Genomic DNA, 21,315 nt, shown 5'->3' with positions numbered 1-21,315 from the left:
CATACAATTTCGATATTACCAATTTCATTTAATACATTTTTTATTAAAATTTTTGCAGTACGTAGAAAGGATGACCAAAATCTTTAAAATAGTAAAAATGATCTTTGGATCAGACGTAATTCCCTATTCATTTAAAACAAATCAAATTTCGTTTGAATCAGCTTTATAAGTTTTTCTGTTAATAGTTATCAGAGCATTGCATTGTGCCTTTCCCATGACTATAAAATTGGCGTGCACGCATCCCCTTAAATAAAATTCTAAAATTATTATTTGTTTAAGAGTTAAATTTCACATTAATACCTTTTTCATTGCCATGTTTTGATTAAAATTTTTATAATTTTCAATAATTATACTCTCCATAGTTTAGCAGTGGACATTTACCCTCCCTGTAGCGTGAAGGAGAAGCAGAATATCTGGAACAATTAAAACGATTTTTGGATGGGACATGATTACTATTCAGTTAAAACAAATCAAAATAGTTTTTCTTTCGTCTGACTCAGCTTCATTAGTTTTTTATTAATAGTTGTCATTTGTCTAATTTTTCTATTTTTCTCATTAACCCTTTCAATAATAGTAATTAACTATTTTAATAATAATAAAAGTCTTTTCTAATCATCAAAGCGTTGCATTGTGCTTTTCTCATGGCTATAAAATTGAAATGGACCCATCCTCGAATAACAATCTGAAAATATTGTGTTTGAGAGTACAAGTTCAAATTAACTTTTACTATTTATTACTTTTTGTTTAAAAACCATGAGTAAAAACTTTTACCATTACCTTTTTGTTTAAAAACCATGAGCAAAAAGTTCCACTGAGTTCCATTTCAAATTAACTTTTTCCGTTTTGATTAAAAACAATTAGTAAGAAGTTCCAATCAACAATTTTTGTTGGGACAAGTTGGTACATTATATCACATTTTTTTATTTACCAGGAGAAAGCAAACCAACTAATTGTGAAGAAATTTTCAAGATATAGAACTCAACAAACTCTTTTGAATACCAATTGGACATTATTTCTAGTTATTGATTATTTAAATTAATCACAGGTGAAACATTTGTTTGGTAAATCGCATGGGATAATACTTTAATTAGATAAAGATTTTTTTTTGGTAGATTTAGAAATTAATGTACTTATATGATGCTATGACTTATTGACCATTATATTACTCACTTCTATCCCCTCATATTAAATTACAATTAATTATATTTTTTTAAATAAGAAATAGTTTCCTTTAACTATAATATTTTCACAATTATTTAATTGTTATTTTAAAGTAAAAATGCATTTTTCTAATTTAACTATATTTAAATTAAGTAGCAAATATTATGTTTTTTTTTTTTTTTTCATTTATAAATAGATTTCTTTTTATTAAATTATATCACATTACTCTTTATTTAAGTCTTTGCCATGGTCTATTTCTTGCTGATCTTGATGATGAACAACACTTGTTGGTTCGCTTGGCCAAAAATTTCTCTTATGTAATTTCTACTAAAAAACTTTAATTAATTGTATCAAATTACTCAATATAAAAATTATTTTACTCTGCTTTACGTTGATCTTGATGATGAACCACACTTGTTGGTTTGCTTGGCCAAAAATTTCTCTTTTTTTCAAGAAAGAAAAAGAGTGATTATATTATATAAGGAATATAATGATCAGAATGCATTGCCAGATAGAAACCATATGAGCTGGAAAAGGAGTGATAATCCGTTACAGAGGAAAACCTGAGAAAGAGGATAGAAATCCCCAAAAAACATAGATCTGAAGATCATCCAAAAAAGACAGCCATTCTCTGAAGCAAGAAGCCTCAAGGATGATATTTTGCAAATACAAATATTTGGAGAACTAAGACCCCCGTGCAAGATGTAGCACATTTCCAAAAAGGTGATTGACAAAAAACATAATGAGGACAGCCAAGGACAAAATTGACAAAACATACCTGATACCTGCCAGATGATATTATGTATCAGGTAAAGAAAATTATGTGATAGAGAACACTTGCATGTCTGAAATTACCTTCATGTGCCATATACCTGGAGCTGTAAACAGACCTTGCTTTGATAAACTATCTGCCTTCTTGTTTTGAACCCTGTAAGTGTGTTGAATGGAGCATCCTTCCATCCTTTCCAATAGGAAAACAATCCTTTTCATCCATCCTGCAAGTTGAGGATTGCTAATATGGATTTTTCCCAGAACAAAATCAACCATTACCTTGGAATCCCCAAAAATTAAGACAGACTGAATGTTAAAGAAGAAACAGAAAGAGAGAAGCCTCGCGAGAGCCATCGCCTCCGCCTTGCAGCCGAATCCCTTTCCTCCATTCCATGAAATAAGAAATTGCGTATTTTCATCCATGATGATGCGGATTCCATAGCCACAAGAGTTGTTTTGTGCCGCTCCATCAAAGAATGCTTTCGTGAACATATTATGAGACTAATCATCCATGATGGGAATTAATCTTTTTTCCTTGGGATGCATTTTAGGTAAGGAATCAAAAAGAAAAGATATGCTATGGATGATTTCCATGAAAGGCTCCTTACTTTCCTTAAAGATTTTGTTGTTTCTCCATTTCCATATGCACCAGAAGGTAATGATAAAAATTGGCCTCCAGGATTCCTTTTGCATGCTCCACCAAAAAAAAGCCTCTTGTATGGATGAGTGAGAAACATGAGGAAATCCATATAAAATTTCCAAAGCTTTCCATAACTACTACGATTTCTGATAGAGAAGGAACATATGATAGTTTGTTTCATCCTCAGATTTGCAGATTGAGCAGAGACCCAGACCCTGCCAGCCCCTCTTTTTCAAATTTTCCCAAGATAATCTCTTATTGTGGAAAACTAGCCATGAGAAAAAAGTGGAATTGGAGAGGCATCCTGATTTCCCGAAAGTTGATGGAAAAATAGGGCCGGGAATGGCATTTCTTGAGGCTACCAGACTCAGGTAAATATCCTTTACTCGAACCTGGGATATCTCTTTCATATCTTTCTATGTTAGGACATCAAAATACAAGGAGCGATGTATTTCGCAGTTTCTCAGACAAACTTTTAGATTCTTCCATTGTCTTGCTACATTCTTAGTCATCCCCATATTGCCATCTTCTTTCCAAATAGGGAAGGGTCCATGCCATTCTGTAATAAGTTTGTCCCAGGTAAAATAACCTTTCATGTGGAAAAAATTAAGGAGTGTCTCACGCAAGATGATTTCCTCCTGTCCGCTCAAGAAGGAATCACGTCCTATGAGAATCTTGCTACCAGTTTTGAAGCTCCAAATTAGATTATTTAGAAAAAACCTTTCTATCTTACGAAAACTTAGCCATATTGCAGAACAATAAATGGAGCTGATCCTTCCTAATCTGAACCAGTATGAGATATCCTTACTGCCCATATACTTCTTTTTTATGGTATCGCTCAATGGACCATCTCTGAAATTCCCTCTCCATATAGATTTGCATAGAAGGGCCTTTCCCAAAGCCCGTAGGTCTAGCAGCTCCCATCCCCCAAGAATTTTTGGCAGTAAGATGGCAAATAACTTAGACAAGTGATATTTTATTTTCTCAGTTTGGCCATCCCAAATAAAATTTGTTGTTATCTTGTTCATTTTCTAAATAATTTTTGCTGGAAGAAAAAAAAGATGCGCCCAGTAAACCGCGAGTTGAGTTAGGACGGATTGAGCCACAATGACTCTTCCTACCATAGAAAGGCATTTATATTCCCATACTGAAATCTTTTTATAGTATCTTTCTATTATCCATTGCCAATCCATTTTAGAGTATCCTTTTGCTTCTAGATGGAATCCTAAGTATTTCATTCCCTGATTGATGGACGGTGCCTCAATCCCAAAGAGAGAAGAAATACACTCTATTAGTTCCGGATTACCATCACTATGTAAGAGAGTAGATTTGGATTCATTTATTTGTAGGCTTGTGGCCCTTTGTAACTTCTTGAGGATATCATATAAGCATAACCAAGTGAGCCTGCAAAGCATTCCAAAAATAAGTATACCATCAACAAATAGATTATGCGATATATAATTGTTCCTATAGATCCTCAGAGGTTGACATCTGTTTTCAACAACTACCTTGTTAATGTGCAGGCTTAATGAGTTCATTGCCAGGATAAACAATAAGGGAGATAGTGGGCATCCTTGGCGCAAACCCCTGGCATCAAGAAAAAAAGGAGATGGAATCCCATTTATTATAACAGCATAGTTCACCTTCTCTACACAGGCCATTACCCAATTTATCATGTTTTCTCTTAGACCAGTCTTTGCAAGGAGGCATCTAATGAAGGTCCACTCAAGGCAATCATATGTCTTACGAGGATCAATTTTGAAGATGGCAGCTTCACTATTTTTTTTGCATGGAAAATAAAACCTCCTGAGTATTAGCAACGATGTCCAAAATATTTCTTCCTTTCAGAAAAGCATGTTGATCCTTTGACTAAAACTTTCACAAAGTTCATTTTAACCTTTCTGCGATAATTTTTGAAATAATTTTGTATGAAATGTTGTAGAGAGATATCAGCCTGTAGTCTTGGAAAGATTTCGCTTCCATTTTCTTGGGGATGAGGGCGATATGAGTGGATGAGGTAATCTGGTGGATGTTGCCTGACATTCTTGAGCCCTCAACCATCCTTAGTAGATCTTGTTTGATAAGATAAAAAAAATTGAATGAAGAACTCGATCGTCCAGCCATCTAGTCCGGGGCACTTATCCTTTTTAAAGGATTTCATGGTTCCTAGAAGTTCTTCCTCTGTTACTGGCTGAAAGAGATAATCATTTTGATCCCCATCAAACATTTGAGGAAAAGGATCTATTCCCCACAGAATGTCTTGGATTCTGCAAACATCAGATCTTTTGTATTAGTTTCTAAAATATCTCACTACTTCACTTGAGATGTCTTGTTGAGAGTATAGAAAGTCTCCCTTTCCGTCCTTTATTTTCCATATATAATTCTTTTCTCTTCTTGAGCTTGCAAATCCGTGAAATTTTTTTGAATTTCTGTCTCCTTCCTTTAGCCATATTGCCCTGCTCTTTAATCTCCATGATGCCTCTTCCTGTTCTAGGATTTTTCATTTCCTCCTTTGCAATTCCTTTATACGAAATCTCATGTTGAAATGGATACCATCAACAGCTAAATTTACTGAGATGCTATTTAATTCCTTCTGAATTTCCTGAAGGGTTGATCTGCTTTGTTGTTTTTTCTTAAATTGCCAATCCTTTACAAAAATTCTAATGGAAGCCATCTTATCTCTAAAACTTAAGAATGGAGGAATATTCTCTTTTGATGCTAATTCCTTCCATTGTCTAATTATGGCTTCATCGAAATCAGTGTCTTCCAAACATAGCTTGTTAAAATTAAAAGGGTACCCTTTCCTAAATTCCTTTCTCTCCATCCTAAGAAAATCAGCCTATGGTCTGATTTAAAATAATTTCCTATTGATGGATAGGGCATGCCTAGACTATCAATAATACTTTCATGAAGAGTGAAACGATCAAGTCTCTTTGCTATATATGCTCCTTTAGTTCTTCCATTGTCCCATGTTGGCATCATTTTAGGTGGATTTATGTCAACAATATTCCTGTGCAGCAGCTCATATCTAATGCAGTCAGCAAGAGGGTCTTTTTGCCAACTGTTCCCCCATATTTCCTCTGTGTTTAGCGTGACATTTAGATCTCTTGTAATCATCAAATACTCAATATCAACAATTTCTTATGCAAAAAATTTATCCCAGTATGTTGTCCTATTTTTGTAAGGAGCATACATATTTAAAATGTTTATGGGCCATGATTTCCCCCTAATAGATGCCGATATGAGAATGCCAACAAAGAATTTGAATGCTTTTGCTCCGATCCAATCAGGGTTCCATAAAACTGCTAGGCCCCCAGAAAGACCATTTGCCTCCAAAGCAACCATATTTCATGTAGGAAACAATTTTCTGAAATAAGAAATAGATACAGGAGTGTTGTGCATGGTTTATTGGATTAGAATGATTTTGGGTTGTTTAGTAATAAAAAGATTCTTAAGGGCTAAAATTTTTTTTATCAGCCCCCAACCCCCTTATATTCATGGATAAAATGAAGGTCATTTAGAAGGCTTTGCGACCACACTTGCCCTAAGCGGCCCTTCTTCTGTCATATCAATGATCGACACATCTACTAAGGAGAGATTCTGAATTCCTCTACTAGCACCATCAACCCTTCCTCTAAAACGCTTGGTGCCCCGATTATTTTTCCTTCTCACTATGATATTTTTTGCAGAATTTGGACTTATTTTAGGGGATGATGGTTTTTTTTGCGGTTTATGAATGGTCAGGGGTCTGAACTCAAGCAATTTCTTGCTAAGGAGGTAGTCCAGATCACTACCTATCGACTTTGATGGGGATGAAACAGGGGAGTTTAGAGGGGTCATCGAAACCAAAGGCTCCTTTCCTTTTTGAGAAAGAGACAGGTCCTTTTTGATGAAGGAGATGAGGATGAGATTCAAGTGATTTGAGGGTCCATTTTAAAAAAATTAATCGATTGGGGAACCAGAAGAAGGACTGGGCAATCTTTGCTAGCAATAGGATCCATAGGGGGAGGGCAAAACAAGATGGGATTTCTTTCCTCAGATGAGCCGAGGGGTCTACTTGAGTTTTCAGGTAGGTTGCATTTTTTTTGAGAGTATAATGATGGAGAGGTATGAAGTTGAGTCACTGATTTCTTAACAGGGGAGGAGAAATTTTGACAGTCATCTTTAGAATTAAAAACCCCCTTCAGTTTACGAGATTCTAAGGGAGATGAGCTTATAGAAGAGGATGCCTTTACCATTTCAGAAAAGGAAGACCTTTTCCCCTATTTTTTTTTCTTCAGAAGGATATTTTCCATGATATATTTGGTTTTTTAGCACAGGCCACCGAGGACAGTTTTTATGGAGATGTCCTATCTTGTGGCATACTGAGCACTTGAAGGGTACTCCCCAAAAGTCCAATCTTTGATTTATCTTTATATCCCTCCATGATATCTCGATATGTTCATGGAAACCACCTCTATAGGCTTTCTCATTGACAACCCATGGAACTCGTATGTCTTTCACCCCCAGACATCTTGGATTGTCATATACACATCTTCCTATGGCATTCCCTATCTCAGCTAATGTTTCCTTTGACCATAACTCTAGGGGAAGGCCCGGGAGTTTGACCCAGATTAAATTATTTATGGGCATATTCTTTGACGGATTGTAGCCAATGTACCATTTGTGTAGCACCAGGAAACTCCTTCCATACACCCATGGACGAGTTTGAACTGCTTCCAGATCACTGGCACTCAGAAAATGAAAGAAGTACCATTCCTTCATTAGTTTGGCTATGATGGGGGTGTAGCCAATCACAGGTTTGCATTGAGACCCTAACCATTTTCTCATCTTGGCATTTTCCATCTCAGGGAAATTCCAGCAGCCAACCAATGCATTCTCCTATAGGCTTTCAATACGGTCGGTTAGATAAATGCTATCTAACTTTATCGCCATCAGACGCGGGATTTTTTTAACAGGTTTTATGTTCTTCTTGAAATAATATGAGGGTTCATGTTCTACATGTTCTCTCTGGAGGTGTTCATATCAGATTCCTTCCCGGGGGTTTTGAGGATTATGATAACAGTTTCCATCTAGGTCATCCGATTGCATCAAAGGATTGATAGTCATGTTAGCTAGCGTGGACTGCCAGTCGTTTGTCAACATGGCGGTGCCCTTACAAGACTCAGCCTGCATCATTGCTTGGATCATGGCTTCTGTGGCCGATACATCTGACCCCCAGTCCATAAAAAAACCATGCCGTGTGTACTAAGCAATCCAAAAAAAGGGATTTTCCAGATAAGGCAATTTAAGATAATACCCCAAGTAGATATGAATCAGAGCGAAAAGAGGATTTCTTTCTAACAAAAGAGCTGACAAAAAATAAGTCTCAGGAATTTGAAACCTTCCTTTCCTAATGCGGGAACATATACCAAATTAACCAATAAGTCTTCAGCTAGCATAGAATGCCAGACATTAGTCAAACATGGCTGTACCCTTTACAAGAGTTCACTTGCACAGATTCTTGCAGTATGGCCTCCGTGGCCATTGAAATTGACCCCCAGACCAAAACAAATCCTCCCCCAGTTTACTATGCAATCCAAAAAAGGGATTTTGCAGATATGGAAATAAATCCTACAATGAATTGATCTGACCACTACTAGATATAGTACCCAGAGCAAATATGAGTCAGAGGGGGGAATGACTATAACCTGACAAAAGTATTAACAGTAGGTAGATTGGGAGTTAAGATAGTTACTTTCCAAAACAGGGATCAAATATCAAAGTAGCCGACTATCCTCCAAGATTTATGAGGAAATGATGTAATCTTGAGTCAGCACTAGGATAGCAATTAAGATGCCATGTCATCGAGTACCTTTCCTTGTACTCCCTAAGTTGGTGAATTTAAAATTCTTCTAAAACCCAAATCCCAAGGAAAAGAAGAACCGAGAACTAGGAAAGAGAGTTTTGATTCTGGTGAACGGAAAATTTTACCTGGAAAAACCAGGAAACATGAACATTCCAGAAAGAATATTTAGTGTCAGTCATGAGAAAACCAAAACTTCCAAGATGCAGTTCATAAGGAAAAAATAGAGAAATGGTTTACACGATAGAGAAGATTTGTTCCCTCTCCTTTCTAGGTGGAAAACAAAGAATTAAGTGACTTTTGGAGATGTTTCAGGATGAAACATCCGGGCATACAATACAACAACAACAAAACTCATACACACACCAGCAAGAGCCTATTCTGAACCAGATATCTGCACAAGGCTTTTCTATGACAAAAAATTCTTCAAATTGGAAAGGGATACCCACGACCTTACTGATTCTACAACTCCTGGCATATGAAGAAACGAGGGCAAGAAAGAACTAAAGCGATCCTTCTTTTAAAACAAGAGATATCCTAAAAACTAAACTCCAGGATGATATATATTCATAATCTATACTAGATGAAAAAAATAGTCATGCAGAAAAGATATCATACTTTGTATATACCATCCCATTCTATATATCCATCACACTCCATAATTGGAAAGAGAGCAGTTCAGCACAAAACTTCTAAATTTAAACATGATGGATGGACAGAAGTACTAACCTTCATTATAGCACAACCGCGAAGAGACGAACACTGCCATAGCCAAAAAGACACCACCAGCCCGAAGCTATCCAAGCCAGCTTTCCAAAAGCTTTGATAGGGAAGGTAGAAAAAACTAAACCGAAAGCAATTATAAGAGTAACTCAGTATAAATCACCCTGTAAACTGGATAAAGTCAAGAAAGAGTTAACAGACCTCTCCATGTAGGGGCACGTAGAGGGAAAAAGGAGGGTGTCTGAAAACTAAGGAGGATGAAAACCGAAGTTTATGTAGGCTGCCACCCGGTTCGAAAAACTTGCATTTAAGTAAATGGCTTCGGGGAGTGACAGATGGAGTTTCATGCAAATGGAATGACAGGTGGTAAGCCAAAGGAACCCCACAAGATACAAAAAGCTCGTTACAAAGGAAAATCATTTGATGGGTGACAGAGCGGAGAGACCTGGTTGGTTGCCATGACAGTGCTCCCTCTCGCTGGTTGGTGTTCCCTCATCCCGGCCAAAAATTTCTCTTATGTAATTTCTACCGAAAAACTTTACTTAATTGTATCAAATTACTTAATACAAAAATTATTTTACTCTGCTTGACCAAATTCACGACAATTTTGAGGAAATTAATCATGAATGTTGATAGGGAAAGAATACTCCAAACATTTATAAAAATCATTAAAAAATAAGCATCTTAACGAAATGATACCTAAAAACATGTAACATGTTTGGTTTTTAAAGTTCAAGTATGTTTACAAAATCGAAAAATTGCACTAGTTATTAACAATTTGACATAAGATCTGAAAATTAAACCAATACAGTGTCTGAAATACTGGATGTTTAAGAAATACAAGGCATGGGAAAGCTTCGTAACTTAATCGTTTGAATAGCATAATGAATCGGATAATTCAGCCCAGTAAATATTGCAACAGAAAGAAAATGAAACTAATAAATGCTCAGAACTGAGTGATTAGCTCTATAATATTACTCGTCGGACTTCTCATAAATAAATTGACTGCAAGATGATTTAAAATTTTTATTATTACGTATCTATAGGATTTAAAATGATGACATTATTTATTGAATTCAAAGAGCTAATCTCGTGGACACGCCAAAAATGCCCTAGCAATTGCATGCCATATCAAAGCGCATTTTTGCAGTTTTGTAGCGTTGTAAATTAATGTTCTTTATAATTAAATGAAATTTATAATGCTATATTTATTAAAATGTATATTATTTTATTTTGATACAGCAGTTGTGTATATATTGAAGTGCATATTATACTAGAATTTGCACTAGATGTTGCAAAGGAAACGCCGTAAGGCATAAATTGAAGAACACAAATACAACACAAGAATACTTTGATAAAGAATAAAAATATATTGACCGCTCAAATCAATGCCCCATTAACTGGAACCACTTAGTAGACATATCTATCAACATTAGGATTATACACAATGATCAAGAAATTTCCCATATACAATCAACACCTTCCACAACAACCTTTTGTCACGTCCACATTTTAAAAAATGCCTTGGAACGTGATTGGAATCTCCCATATTGTCTTTTTCATTATGCAGATAAATATTCCCTATTGCTATTTTCATCATGAATATTGTTAGTTCATTGTTGTAAAGTGTTAGTGTGTTAAAATATACAAACAACACCTTCCACAACAACCTTTTGTCACATCCACATTTTAAAAAATGCCTTGGAACGTGATTGGAATCTCCCATATTGCCTTTTTCATTATGCAGAAAATCTTCCATATTGCTATTTTCATCATGAATATTGTTAGTTCATTGTTGTAAAGTGTTAGTGTGATAAATTCAATACCATAAGTTCAACAAGCGAAAAACATTCATCAATTAGCATAATATGTATTTTTCTCTCACTGTGTATTATTTAGTCATGCATTACAAAACTTCCATCAAAGAGCACAAGTAACAGATTAACTAATGTTTTTCGAGATCATAAACTGGAAAAGCCCTGAAACGTTTCGAGTTCCATACCTAAACCAAGAAAATGAACCACCCTAAGAAACCCTAAGAAACCCTAAACCAAGAAACATTTCATGCTGGTCAACATTACTGATATATTCATGACTGATCATCTCTGATGGGTGTGCCTTCTGCAGATAACTTGAAGCTATCAAGCAATGCATTCCTTCCACTCAGAGTTACATGAAAGAAGTCATTAACCTGTTTAGAGAGAGGATCTAACCCCTAGGCAAGCAATTGTGCACTTTGTTGTAATTTCTGTATAACAATTCTGATATGTTCCACTTTCTCTGTTCCATCGACAATGTCAGCAGAAGATAATTTCTCAACTATAGGGTGAACATTTTCAATCGCTACATCCAACAATTCTAGCTCTTTCAAAACTCGATCTCGACCATTGGCAAAACATCTCTTGATTTCCTCATTAATCCCTCGCTGAAAACTCATGAATGCTGTGGACCACAAAAACTGATCAGGAATATGCAATTCAATCAATGGGCCAGAGTGCCCAGCGAGAGCAGATGCCACCACATTGCAGAGAAATATAGTTGTTTCCTTCACTCCATACGTTGCTCTCAAGAAAACACTACCCTTTGATGATGACTTTACCTTCCCAAACTGAAGGCTTTTGCTCATATGTTGTAATATAGCAATGCAATTTTCAATCCTACTATTCCTTCGGTTTTTGCACCATTTTTCCCTTTCGAATCCATTTTTTCCTTCAACTCTTGGAGAGAACCTTTGACACGAAAGAGCTTGTTGTTAGACCAAACGCCATCTGAAAAGTCCAGCAAATGCAAAGCATAATGAACAAGAAGCTGGAAATATTCAAGCTTTGAAATTTCGACATTTAATGCAAGGAAAATGTCTAAAAGCTTTACAGTGTCATCCAGGTATTCGTCCATCCATTTCTCATCCCATTCTGCTGTAGGAAATTGGAGATCTGTAATAAGGGACTTGAGGTCCGCGTGTGTAGTAGATAAAACTACCATGGCTTGCTGCATCCACAACAAATTTATCATGTTCTTCAATAACATACTGGCACCCTAAGCATTTTATGGTAAAACAAAACACATAATTGCAGTCAAACAAAGATGGTTACAGAGTTCTCAATGATCAAGGATTTTTTGATCAAATTGATTTATGTCTCTTTCTCTCTATCTGCCCCATGAAAACAATCAAGCCCATTAACCAGAGTCCGGTTTAGAGCTGACAGAACCCTACTCGAGTCTGTAGGGTGCCATGGGGATGATTTTCTTGTGCACTACAGACAAGGAAACAGGGTGGGGTCATTTTTAGTGTCATTTGTTGTCAATGGATTACTTGGATATGCTTCCTATGATGGAACACTGTCTATGGGACGTCCAAATGTCAGGGGTTTTTCCTTGCCAAATGGCTATAATGGGATTTTGTTAAAAAAATGTTTTTTAATCAACCACTGGTTAACATGAGCAAGATTTTCTTGACTGTGAGGTTATTAGTGGTGTATTTATTCTACCAGAGTTTTGAAGGATTTGCAGGTCTTACTATTTTTTGTAAGCTTAAGCACACATATCAGTATGGATATGTTCTTGGAGAAGCTTAAACTCTGGTGGAAAGAAGCCATCATTAAAATTCTTATTATTTTAACTTATATTTTACTTGAAGCCACCTTTTCCCATTAAAAGACCTCACTCTCCCAAATCCCTCAAAGCATAGAAACAAAAGTCATAACATTTAATGGAGTGGCTTATAATTGCCCCCAGTCATCCCCTGCATTTTTTCCCTTGAAACTTTGGTGAATAGAGGCATGAGGAAGCATCGAGTCCCATTTCTTTGGTTGATGTTTGATTAGAAATTGTTATACAGGTTGTAGGCTAACAAGGTGACTTTTTAGTCTTTTTTTCGTGTAGATATTCTAGTTGATTTTTCTTAAAGTCCTGTCAGAAATCTGAAAAAATGTAGTTTTAAGTTGTTGAGTCTACACAACATATGTTTTCTAAAGACTTTCTACGGTGAAAAATCCATTTTTGCATTTAAAATTACAATTTAAATGACAGAATATCGTGATCTCACCAAGAATTGTATTACTAGATTCTGGTGAAAAGGACCAAAAAAATATTCGCATTAGACTACACCCTTATTCATCTATTCTTTTTACCTGGCCTTTGATGATGATAAGAAATGTTGAATTGGAAATGTGTATCACAACATTTCAAAAAGTGGATCAATATTTTCTAGATGTTTTATAGGTGATAGAGTAAGGCATTGTTTGGTATATGTTTTAGAGGTGATAGAGCAAGGCACTGTTTGGTATATGTTTTAGAGCTGATAGAGAAAATCACTGTTTGGTAGATGTTTTAGAGGTGATAGAGCAAGGCATTACAAATAAGCTACTTTAAGAAGAGTTTTTCAATATGAAATACAAATCCATTTTGTTATGAAATGCATTGTTAATGGACATTTAAGATCAACAAGTATACTGTCATTAACTCTTAGGGCTTAGTAAACCAGTACAAAACTGTCTTTATGTTTATAGGATTTTCCATGCGTGGAAGCAACCTTAGTCCTTAATGCACTTACTTTTTTTGCTGCTTCTTTCATTGTCTTTGGTGGTTTCATTGTCTTTGGTGGTATCTTGCTAGAAAATCCTTACATAAATTCCAATATATGTTCTCTAAAGCAACATAAAATTCTCTCAAACGCAAGACATGAGCTTGGATACCACTTGGAGCAAAACCACATCACAAAAAACACATTGTACATTTTGCATTAAAGTAAACAATATCCAAGCCACTAAGTAGATAACTCTACTCCTTTTCCTCTCTACGGGTGCACTGAGGCAAAGATTTTTGTTTTCCGACGAAACTAAAAAAATATCTGTCCATAAATATCTAATTGATAAAGACTATTTAGTAATGATTTTTAACTTATCACAAAAAGCACACTCATTTTTATGCCATCACTAAGAATCGAAGTTATGCTTTTGTATGAAAGTTAGACATGGATGGAGGGAGTTTGACTATATTTTGTGGTTCTAGATGTCTACTAACATGACCTAATTTGACCTTGAATGATGCAAGTTTTGGTTTCTTGAGTTTTTTATAAAGACACTGTTGAATTAAGATTTCGAGATTTTTCTGATCTTGAGTAGAGTTTAGAGGATGTTTCCTTCATTACCAATACAAGTTTGGATCCATCCCATAACATAGCTAAATTAACCTAAATGGATTTTTCTCCAATATTGTTTTTTCTAGGCCATTACGTTCCTTAGTTAGCTCAAGTCATCTACAGACACAACAAGGACCTTGAAAATCCAGCCATTAATCTAAAATGATATATGGTAAGACCCTATATTGTCATTATGAATGTATGGGCATTAAAATATAACGGGCAACACTTGAAATGGACGATAGATGGCAATAAATCATTTGTTCTAAATAGGATCATATAGAATGAAAAGGGGCGATTACATTTCTATATTGTGTTTTAACATCCGGAAAATCATGGTTCTTGCAGGTGGGCAATGCACTTACAGACAATTTCCATGATCTTGTAGGGATTTTTGAATTTATGTGGTCTCATGGTTTGATATCAGACAACGCCTACCGGTTGCTCAATATTAACTGTGACTTTTCATCTCTTGTGCATCCATCAGCTCTATGTAATACGGTATTAGATTGTGCTGATGTGGAAATGGGGAATATTGATCCATACAGTATCTACACCCGTCCTTGTTTGAACAACACTGGAACATATAGAACACAACAGAGAAAAAGATATGTTAGTATATTATATATATTAAGCATTGTATATGCTAGCAGATCAGTTTGAAGGTATGCTTAGAGTCCAATTTCGTATCTTTTACATTTGGTAGTCTCTTTCCCATTGACATGGTAAACTGTAAAATAAAGACCAGAGAAAAAGATGTGTAAGAATATTAGATACATTAAGCATTCTATATGCCAACTTATCAGTTTGAAGGTATGCTTAAATTCCAATGCTATATCTTTTGCATTTGGTAGTCTCCTTCCCATTGACATGGTAAACTGTAAACTAAAGACCAGACTAGATGATTGATGTCATTTTTTCTCAAATTAAACACATTCTTGTGTGCCATTGAGGTCCACAATTTGTTGCATGGTGAATTTAAATGACTGGTATCCATCACCTCTAGATGGGGATAATCAGATCAGCTATAAGAGCACTACTGCATTCTCTTTTTCACAGAGGCATTTTGTTGCAGCCATGGAGGCATCTGTTTGTGGAGTATGATCCTTGCACTGAAAAGCATTCCGAAATTTATTTCAATCTACCTGAAGTACAAAAGGCTCTTCATGCCAATGTTACAGGAATTCCTTATAACTGGACTACTTGTAGGTCTGTGGTTTTATTATTAAAATGGTAACTTTTTTTTTATCTGGTGCTGCTTCTTTTGCATTTATAAAGGACCTTCATTCATCAATCTGGTCTGTTTGCTTTATTATGTATAGTGATGAAGTTTCCGCTCACTGGGGAGACTCCCCTAGATCTATGTTGCCAATTTACCTAGAGCTCATAAACATTGGACTACGCATTTGGATTTTCAGGTCACAACTCACCATGCATATCATTTCTTTTAATCAGAACATGGCACTTAGAACAATGAGAATGTTTCTAGTTGGACTTTTTCTATTATCTTCCATCATAAAGTCTACTACAGAAAATTTGATATTGTTTTGTTGGTATGCAGTGGAGATACAGATTCAGTGATTCCAGTCGTAGAAAAAACAAGGATTCAAGGGCCTTACCCCACGATTTATGATCAACAATCTATTGGATATTGCAAGAAATATTTAACAATGCCACATTAAAAATGCTCTGAACAAAGCCTATGTTCAAAAAAGCTAAAACCTCTCTGACACACGTAGGTAGGCAGTGCAGGCTTCCCTAGTGATAATGAAAAACACAAGTGCCTAATAAACAGACAGTGCTCTGTGTTTCCCATGTCTAGAATCAAACATAGATACCTAAAAAATAGAGAGTTATAGCTCTGTGTTTCTCTTGCCCTATATCAAAAACAACGTCTACCAACTTCAATCGATTTTCCAATTAGTGAGCTGCAAATTATAAAATCAACTTGATCATAAAAACAGAAACATAAAATCATTCTGTAAATTTGAAACCAGAGTTATTAAACACTTTGATTATGAGAAAATCTTGTTCCAGTGTAAATAGATATAAGTAAAGATAGATATTTATGCCATTGTATGCATAGGATCAAACCTACTCTTCATATTTTGTTATTTACGTACCAGTGTATGTAATTATTTAGGTTTCTATTCAATTGAAAAGATGTTCGACTGTGGTTTCTGTTCTATATAAAATTTCCTTAATTTAATGAAAGATAAAAAGCTGGGATGATATAACAGACTGAATGAAAATGCCACATTTCTTTTAACTAGTGAAATACAACATAATGCGCTGTTATTGTGGCCTGTCACTGCAGAATGTAGGTCTAAATATGTTAATGATAAATATGCAATTCATTGCCAAAATACTCTTAATTTATACCTTAACCTATTAGTGAATTCGGATTCTTGGTGTATACATGGTGGATGATGAACAATATAGAGTCTATTCTCGATGTGTGTTTGAAAATAGGACCATGAAAGAGACAACATAGTCACTGCATTGGTGCTTTGAGGAATCAGATTAAATTAATATATTATATAGTTTATTTTAGTATAGGTAAAGAAGCATATGAGACAATAAAGCTTGTGTAGTCACCAGTACCACTGATACTATGAACAAAATTGGTCCAAAAACCATGGAAAGGAACAATACAAAGAAACACAGGCACGAAATTTGCGCTTGACAAATCAGATTAAATTATTGCATCGTATTGTTTATTTCAACATCTGTAAAAGAGGAATCCGAGATACAGTACACCCCTTGTAGCCACAGCTGATACTATGAACGAAATTGGTTTGAAAGCCTTGTACAGATTATTTGATCTTTGAAGTGATTGTATAGATATGTTAGAACACTAAACACACTGAAGCATAATGCTTATCACGTTGGGAAAAAATGTGTTAACTACTGAATTAGCTACCCATCCAATCATATCAGGTATAATATTTTGGCAATATATATGATATGAGTTCAGAGGATTGCATTCCTCTTCCAATTGTGTCAACCCATACCAGAATATGCACAAACAACAGAACGGCTGACACCTAGATCAAGAGTTCTTGATCACAAGACAAATTCTTAGTAAATAAATTATATAAGCTGAAAACACTGGGACAATCTTTGCGTTCTGAAATAAATGGCACGGACCTAAACAAACCAAATTAATAATTAACACTCTTCTGCATCTGATTTTACGGTAATTTCATGACCCAGTGGTGATTTTCAAACAAGGCCTAAAAGTTGAATAATTAAAATTTAGAGATATAAAACATGGTAACTGTAGAGGGCAAGGAGCAAAACCCGCATGCTGGATACTAGAAATTTTTATGCAATGGCAGCTGATGACATTAGCACCAATTATGGTGATAAGGAGAGGGACTGGATTTAGGAGAAGGGAGAGCCATAACAGATATTGAAATAAGAGAGCATTAAATTTTATAATTGCTAGCAATAGGGTTTGTGGTTTAGGTGTAGATGTTGGGTTTTCTGTACATGTTGGATCAGTTATTCCCTCCATCTCCTGTTGAAGATGTTGTGGAGCCGGCTTCCTGCGAGTCTTTGAAGAATCTTCTTGGCACCTGCAACCTCCATCTCTGGGAGCTTTTGCAGATGTTGACATGCTCCAGTTGTGGCAATCTTCTTCCACAGATGTTGACATGCTCCAGCTGTGGGAATCTTCTTCCTGCAAGTTTTGCTTGCTGGTCGAGAGAGCCAACAATACAGAAAGGGGGAATACACCCTGCTTCACCCAATGCCTTCTTGGTTTTGTTGCTGAATGAAAGATTGCAGATAGAGGAAGAAGCTAGTTGTCGGATAGTCAAATGCCCATTTTTTAGAATAGAAGCCAACTGCTTCAGAAACCCTGAAGAAGAAACTAAGGCCTTAGCAGTGCTAATAGAAGCAGAAAGACTATTTATTGCTCTGATGAAGAGCTCCTGCGATTTTGGCGTAGTGGGTTCTTCTAAAAGACATAACAAGGTTTGAATTCCACCTTCTTTGGCAATCAACTGACGCATTTTCTCATCTTGGAAAGCCATTGCATGCAGGCACTCTATTGCATTTTCTTACGCAAATGGCATACCAAAAGAAACCAGATTGAGCAAAATATTAATTACCCCTCCTTCCGCCATCGTTTTCCTTATCTCTTCCACAGCGGCCACATTCCTCAGCGCCCCTGCAGCCATGGCCTGTGCAGCCAGGGTTCCCGATTTGCAAATATAAATCAGAACTGAAACCCGACCATAAGCCGCAATTCCCCAAGCATTTTCTGCATTGCTCGTTAGCCCTCCAATGGCCACCGCAACCTTTTGTTTATACGACGAGCTCTCGGATTCCAAGAGCCGAACCAATGGACTTAAAGCGCCCTACGTTTTCTTAGGTTTTTTAATGTTTTAAAACATTTTTTATTAAATTAGACGACTGATTCTTGTTCAATCGTCTAACAAAATATATAGCAGCTACGATTAGGACAGAAAAGCATTTGGGGGAGTTCATTTCAGAGGGAAATGCCTTACGACGTAAAAACGCCTTACGGCGTAATTAATGGATATAAATCTATTTTAGATTTAATTCCGAGAGAAATTAAAAATGTAACCTTTTTTAAGTTTTGTATTTTAAAAATTGTTTGTATTTTTAGATGTTTCATCATATTCATATATACAAAATGATCACATCGTTAATTATTAATATTGTAAAAGTCACACTGAAAATAGTAAAATTGTAATTTCATATATATACATTTTATTACGCCGTAAGGCGTTTCCCTTTCAAATGAATTGCCCCAGCCGTCCCCGTGTCCTATTGTTCACCATGGATTTGTGGTGTTAGACTATTGAACAAAGTTTGATCGTTGATCCAAAACTGAAACGGTTCATGAAACTGAAACGGTCTATGTCAGATGTGGGAGCCTGGCGGACGCTCGGAGAGTTTTTGATCAAATACCCAAACGTGATGTATGTTCATGGACTGTGATGATCGCGGGTTATGCGAGGCAGAGGGTAGCCCATGAGGCTTTAGGGTTGTTCTTCCTCATGCGGCGAGAAGGCGTCCAACCCAATAAGTTCACATTCGCCAGCGTACTCCCTGCTTGCGCCGACTCTGCAGACATCAGAGAAGGACTGGACATTCATGAAGAGATCAAAAGAAGTGGATTGCAGAGTGATGTATTTGTGGCGAATGCCCTGATAGATATGTATGCAAAATGTGGCAGCATAGAGGATGCATGCTATCTGTTTGACAAAATGTGTGAACGAGACGTCGTATTCTGGACAGCGTTGATTGCAGGGTATGCGCAGAATGGGCAGGCAGAGGAGGCCATGGAGCTTTTCAAGAAAATGTGGCTTGTGGGTATGAAGCCAAACTCCAAAACATATGCCAGTGTTTTGCCGGGATGTGCCGATCTGGAACAGGGTATGGAAATTCATGGGGAAATAATCAGAAGTGGTTTCCAGTCTCATGTTTTGGTTGAAAGTGCCCTTGTAGATATGTATGCAAGATGTGGGAGTGTAGAAGATGCACGCCATTTGTTTGCCAAAATGCGTAAACGGGATACCATGTTGTGGGCAGTGATGATTGCAGTTGTTACGCGGAACGGCTGGGATGAGGAGACCCTGAAGCTTTTCCCAGAAATGCAATTTTTCAAGTGTGAAGCCAAACTCGAAGACATTCCAACATATTCTCCTGGCATGTGCCAATTTGGGAACTCTGCAACAGGATATGGAGGTACATGAAGAAATAAATAGAAGGGGATTCCAGTCTGAGGTATCTGTGGGCAATTCCCTACTAGACATGTATACAAAATGTGGGAAAATGGACAAGGTACGTGAAGTATTTGACCAAATGAATCTCCGAGACATCATATCCTAGATGGTGATGATTGCAAGGTATTCCCAGAATGGGCGTGCCAAGGAATCCCTTAAGCTTTTCCAGCAAATGTAATGGGCTGATGTGAAGGTGATAGCAAAAACATTTGCTGGTGTTCTCTCAGCATGTGCAAAGTTGGTAGCATTGGATCATGGTATGGAGATCCACAAGGAAATAATTAGTAGGGGATTACAGTCTGATATCTTTGTGGAGAGTGCCCTGATAGACATGTATATAAGTTGCAGGAGTATAAAGGAGGGACGCAGATTATTTGATAAAATGCCATTATGAGATGAGGTATCTTGGACAGTAATGATTGCAGGTTATGCACAGAATGGTTCGGGAGAAAAATCCCTGAAGCTTTTCAAAGATATGCAACTGGCGGGTGTGAAGCTGACTACAAAAATCTTTGCCAGTGTTCTTTCTGCATGTGGCAACTGGGCAGCTTTGGAGCAAGGTGTAGAAATCCATGAACAAATAATTAGAAATGGCTTTCAGCTGGATGTCATTGTGGTCACTACCCTATTAGACATGTATGCAAAATGTGGTAGCTTAGACAATGCACGCCACCTGTTTGACATGATGCGACATCGAGATGTTGTCTGTTGGACGACCATGATTGCAGGATATGCCATGCATGGCTATGTAGGTGAGTCCATCACACTCTTTGAAAAAATGAAAGCCTGTGATGTAAAACCAAACCATATCACAATGGTTTGTGTTTTGTCTACCTGTTGTCATGCAGGCCTAGTCTATGAGGGCCTTCAATACTTCAATTGCATGAGGGACTATTATCACATCATACCTGCGCTGGAGCACTACTGTTGCATGGTTGACATGATTAGCCGTGCTAGGCAGCTTGATGAAGCAGAAAGCTTTATCAATAAAATTCCAATCAAACCCGATGCATCTGTTTGGATATGTTTTCTTGGAGCCTACAGAATACATAGTAATATAGAGTTAGGAGAATCCGTGGCAAAACACCTTTTTGAGTTGGATGTGAGAGATGCTGCACCTTATGTGCTTCTCTCAAACATATATGCTATGGCAGGTAGATGGTGTGACTTTGAAAAGGTTAGAAAAATAATGAAAGTCAGAGGAGTTAAAAAAAACTCCTGGATGCAGTTGGATCGAGGTCAACAAACAGGTGCACGCCTTCCTTCTGGGTGA

General features: G+C 36.6%; 2 protein-coding genes across 2 annotated transcripts; one reads left to right on the top strand and one right to left on the bottom strand.

The window, feature by feature from the left end:
- Nucleotides 1–11,355: 11,355 nt before the first annotated feature.
- LOC149232894 (UPF0496 protein 4-like) lies at nucleotides 11,356–11,766 on the bottom strand. The gene has a single exon (XM_089382031.1). The coding sequence runs from the start codon at nucleotides 11,764–11,766 to the stop codon at nucleotides 11,356–11,358; it is 411 nt and encodes a 136-aa protein (XP_089238157.1).
- Nucleotides 11,767–19,253: 7,487 nt separating this feature from the next.
- Nucleotides 19,254–21,315, top strand: LOC149232893 (pentatricopeptide repeat-containing protein At2g13600-like). Its single transcript, XM_089382030.1, has 3 exons — nucleotides 19,254–20,004; nucleotides 20,468–20,794; nucleotides 20,891–21,315. The coding sequence occupies exons 1-3, from the start codon at nucleotides 19,254–19,256 to the stop codon at nucleotides 21,313–21,315; spliced, it is 1,503 nt and encodes a 500-aa protein (XP_089238156.1).

This window comes from Pinus tabuliformis, chromosome J (assembly GCF_031772625.1).
Source record: "Pinus tabuliformis cultivar Carrire ecotype Pingquan chromosome J, CPIR1, whole genome shotgun sequence".
Taxonomy (NCBI): Eukaryota; Viridiplantae; Streptophyta; class Pinopsida; order Pinales; family Pinaceae; genus Pinus; species Pinus tabuliformis.
This window is presented reverse-complemented; position numbering and strand designations above follow the sequence as displayed.

Bases quoted from the DNA above. Each gene is read 5' to 3' on its own strand.
- LOC149232894 (XM_089382031.1), bottom strand. From the start codon at position 11,766: ATGAGCAAAAGCCTTCAGTTTGGGAAGGTAAAGTCATCATCAAAGGGT.
- LOC149232893 (XM_089382030.1), top strand. From the start codon at position 19,254: ATGATCGCGGGTTATGCGAGGCAGAGGGTAGCCCATGAGGCTTTAGGG. The intron at 20,005-20,467 runs GTACATGAAGAA...TAATGATTGCAG, and splicing joins CTCTGCAACAGGATATGGAG to GTTATGCACAGAATGGTTCG. The intron at 20,795-20,890 runs GTGAGTCCATCA...GTTGTCATGCAG, and splicing joins TGCCATGCATGGCTATGTAG to GCCTAGTCTATGAGGGCCTT.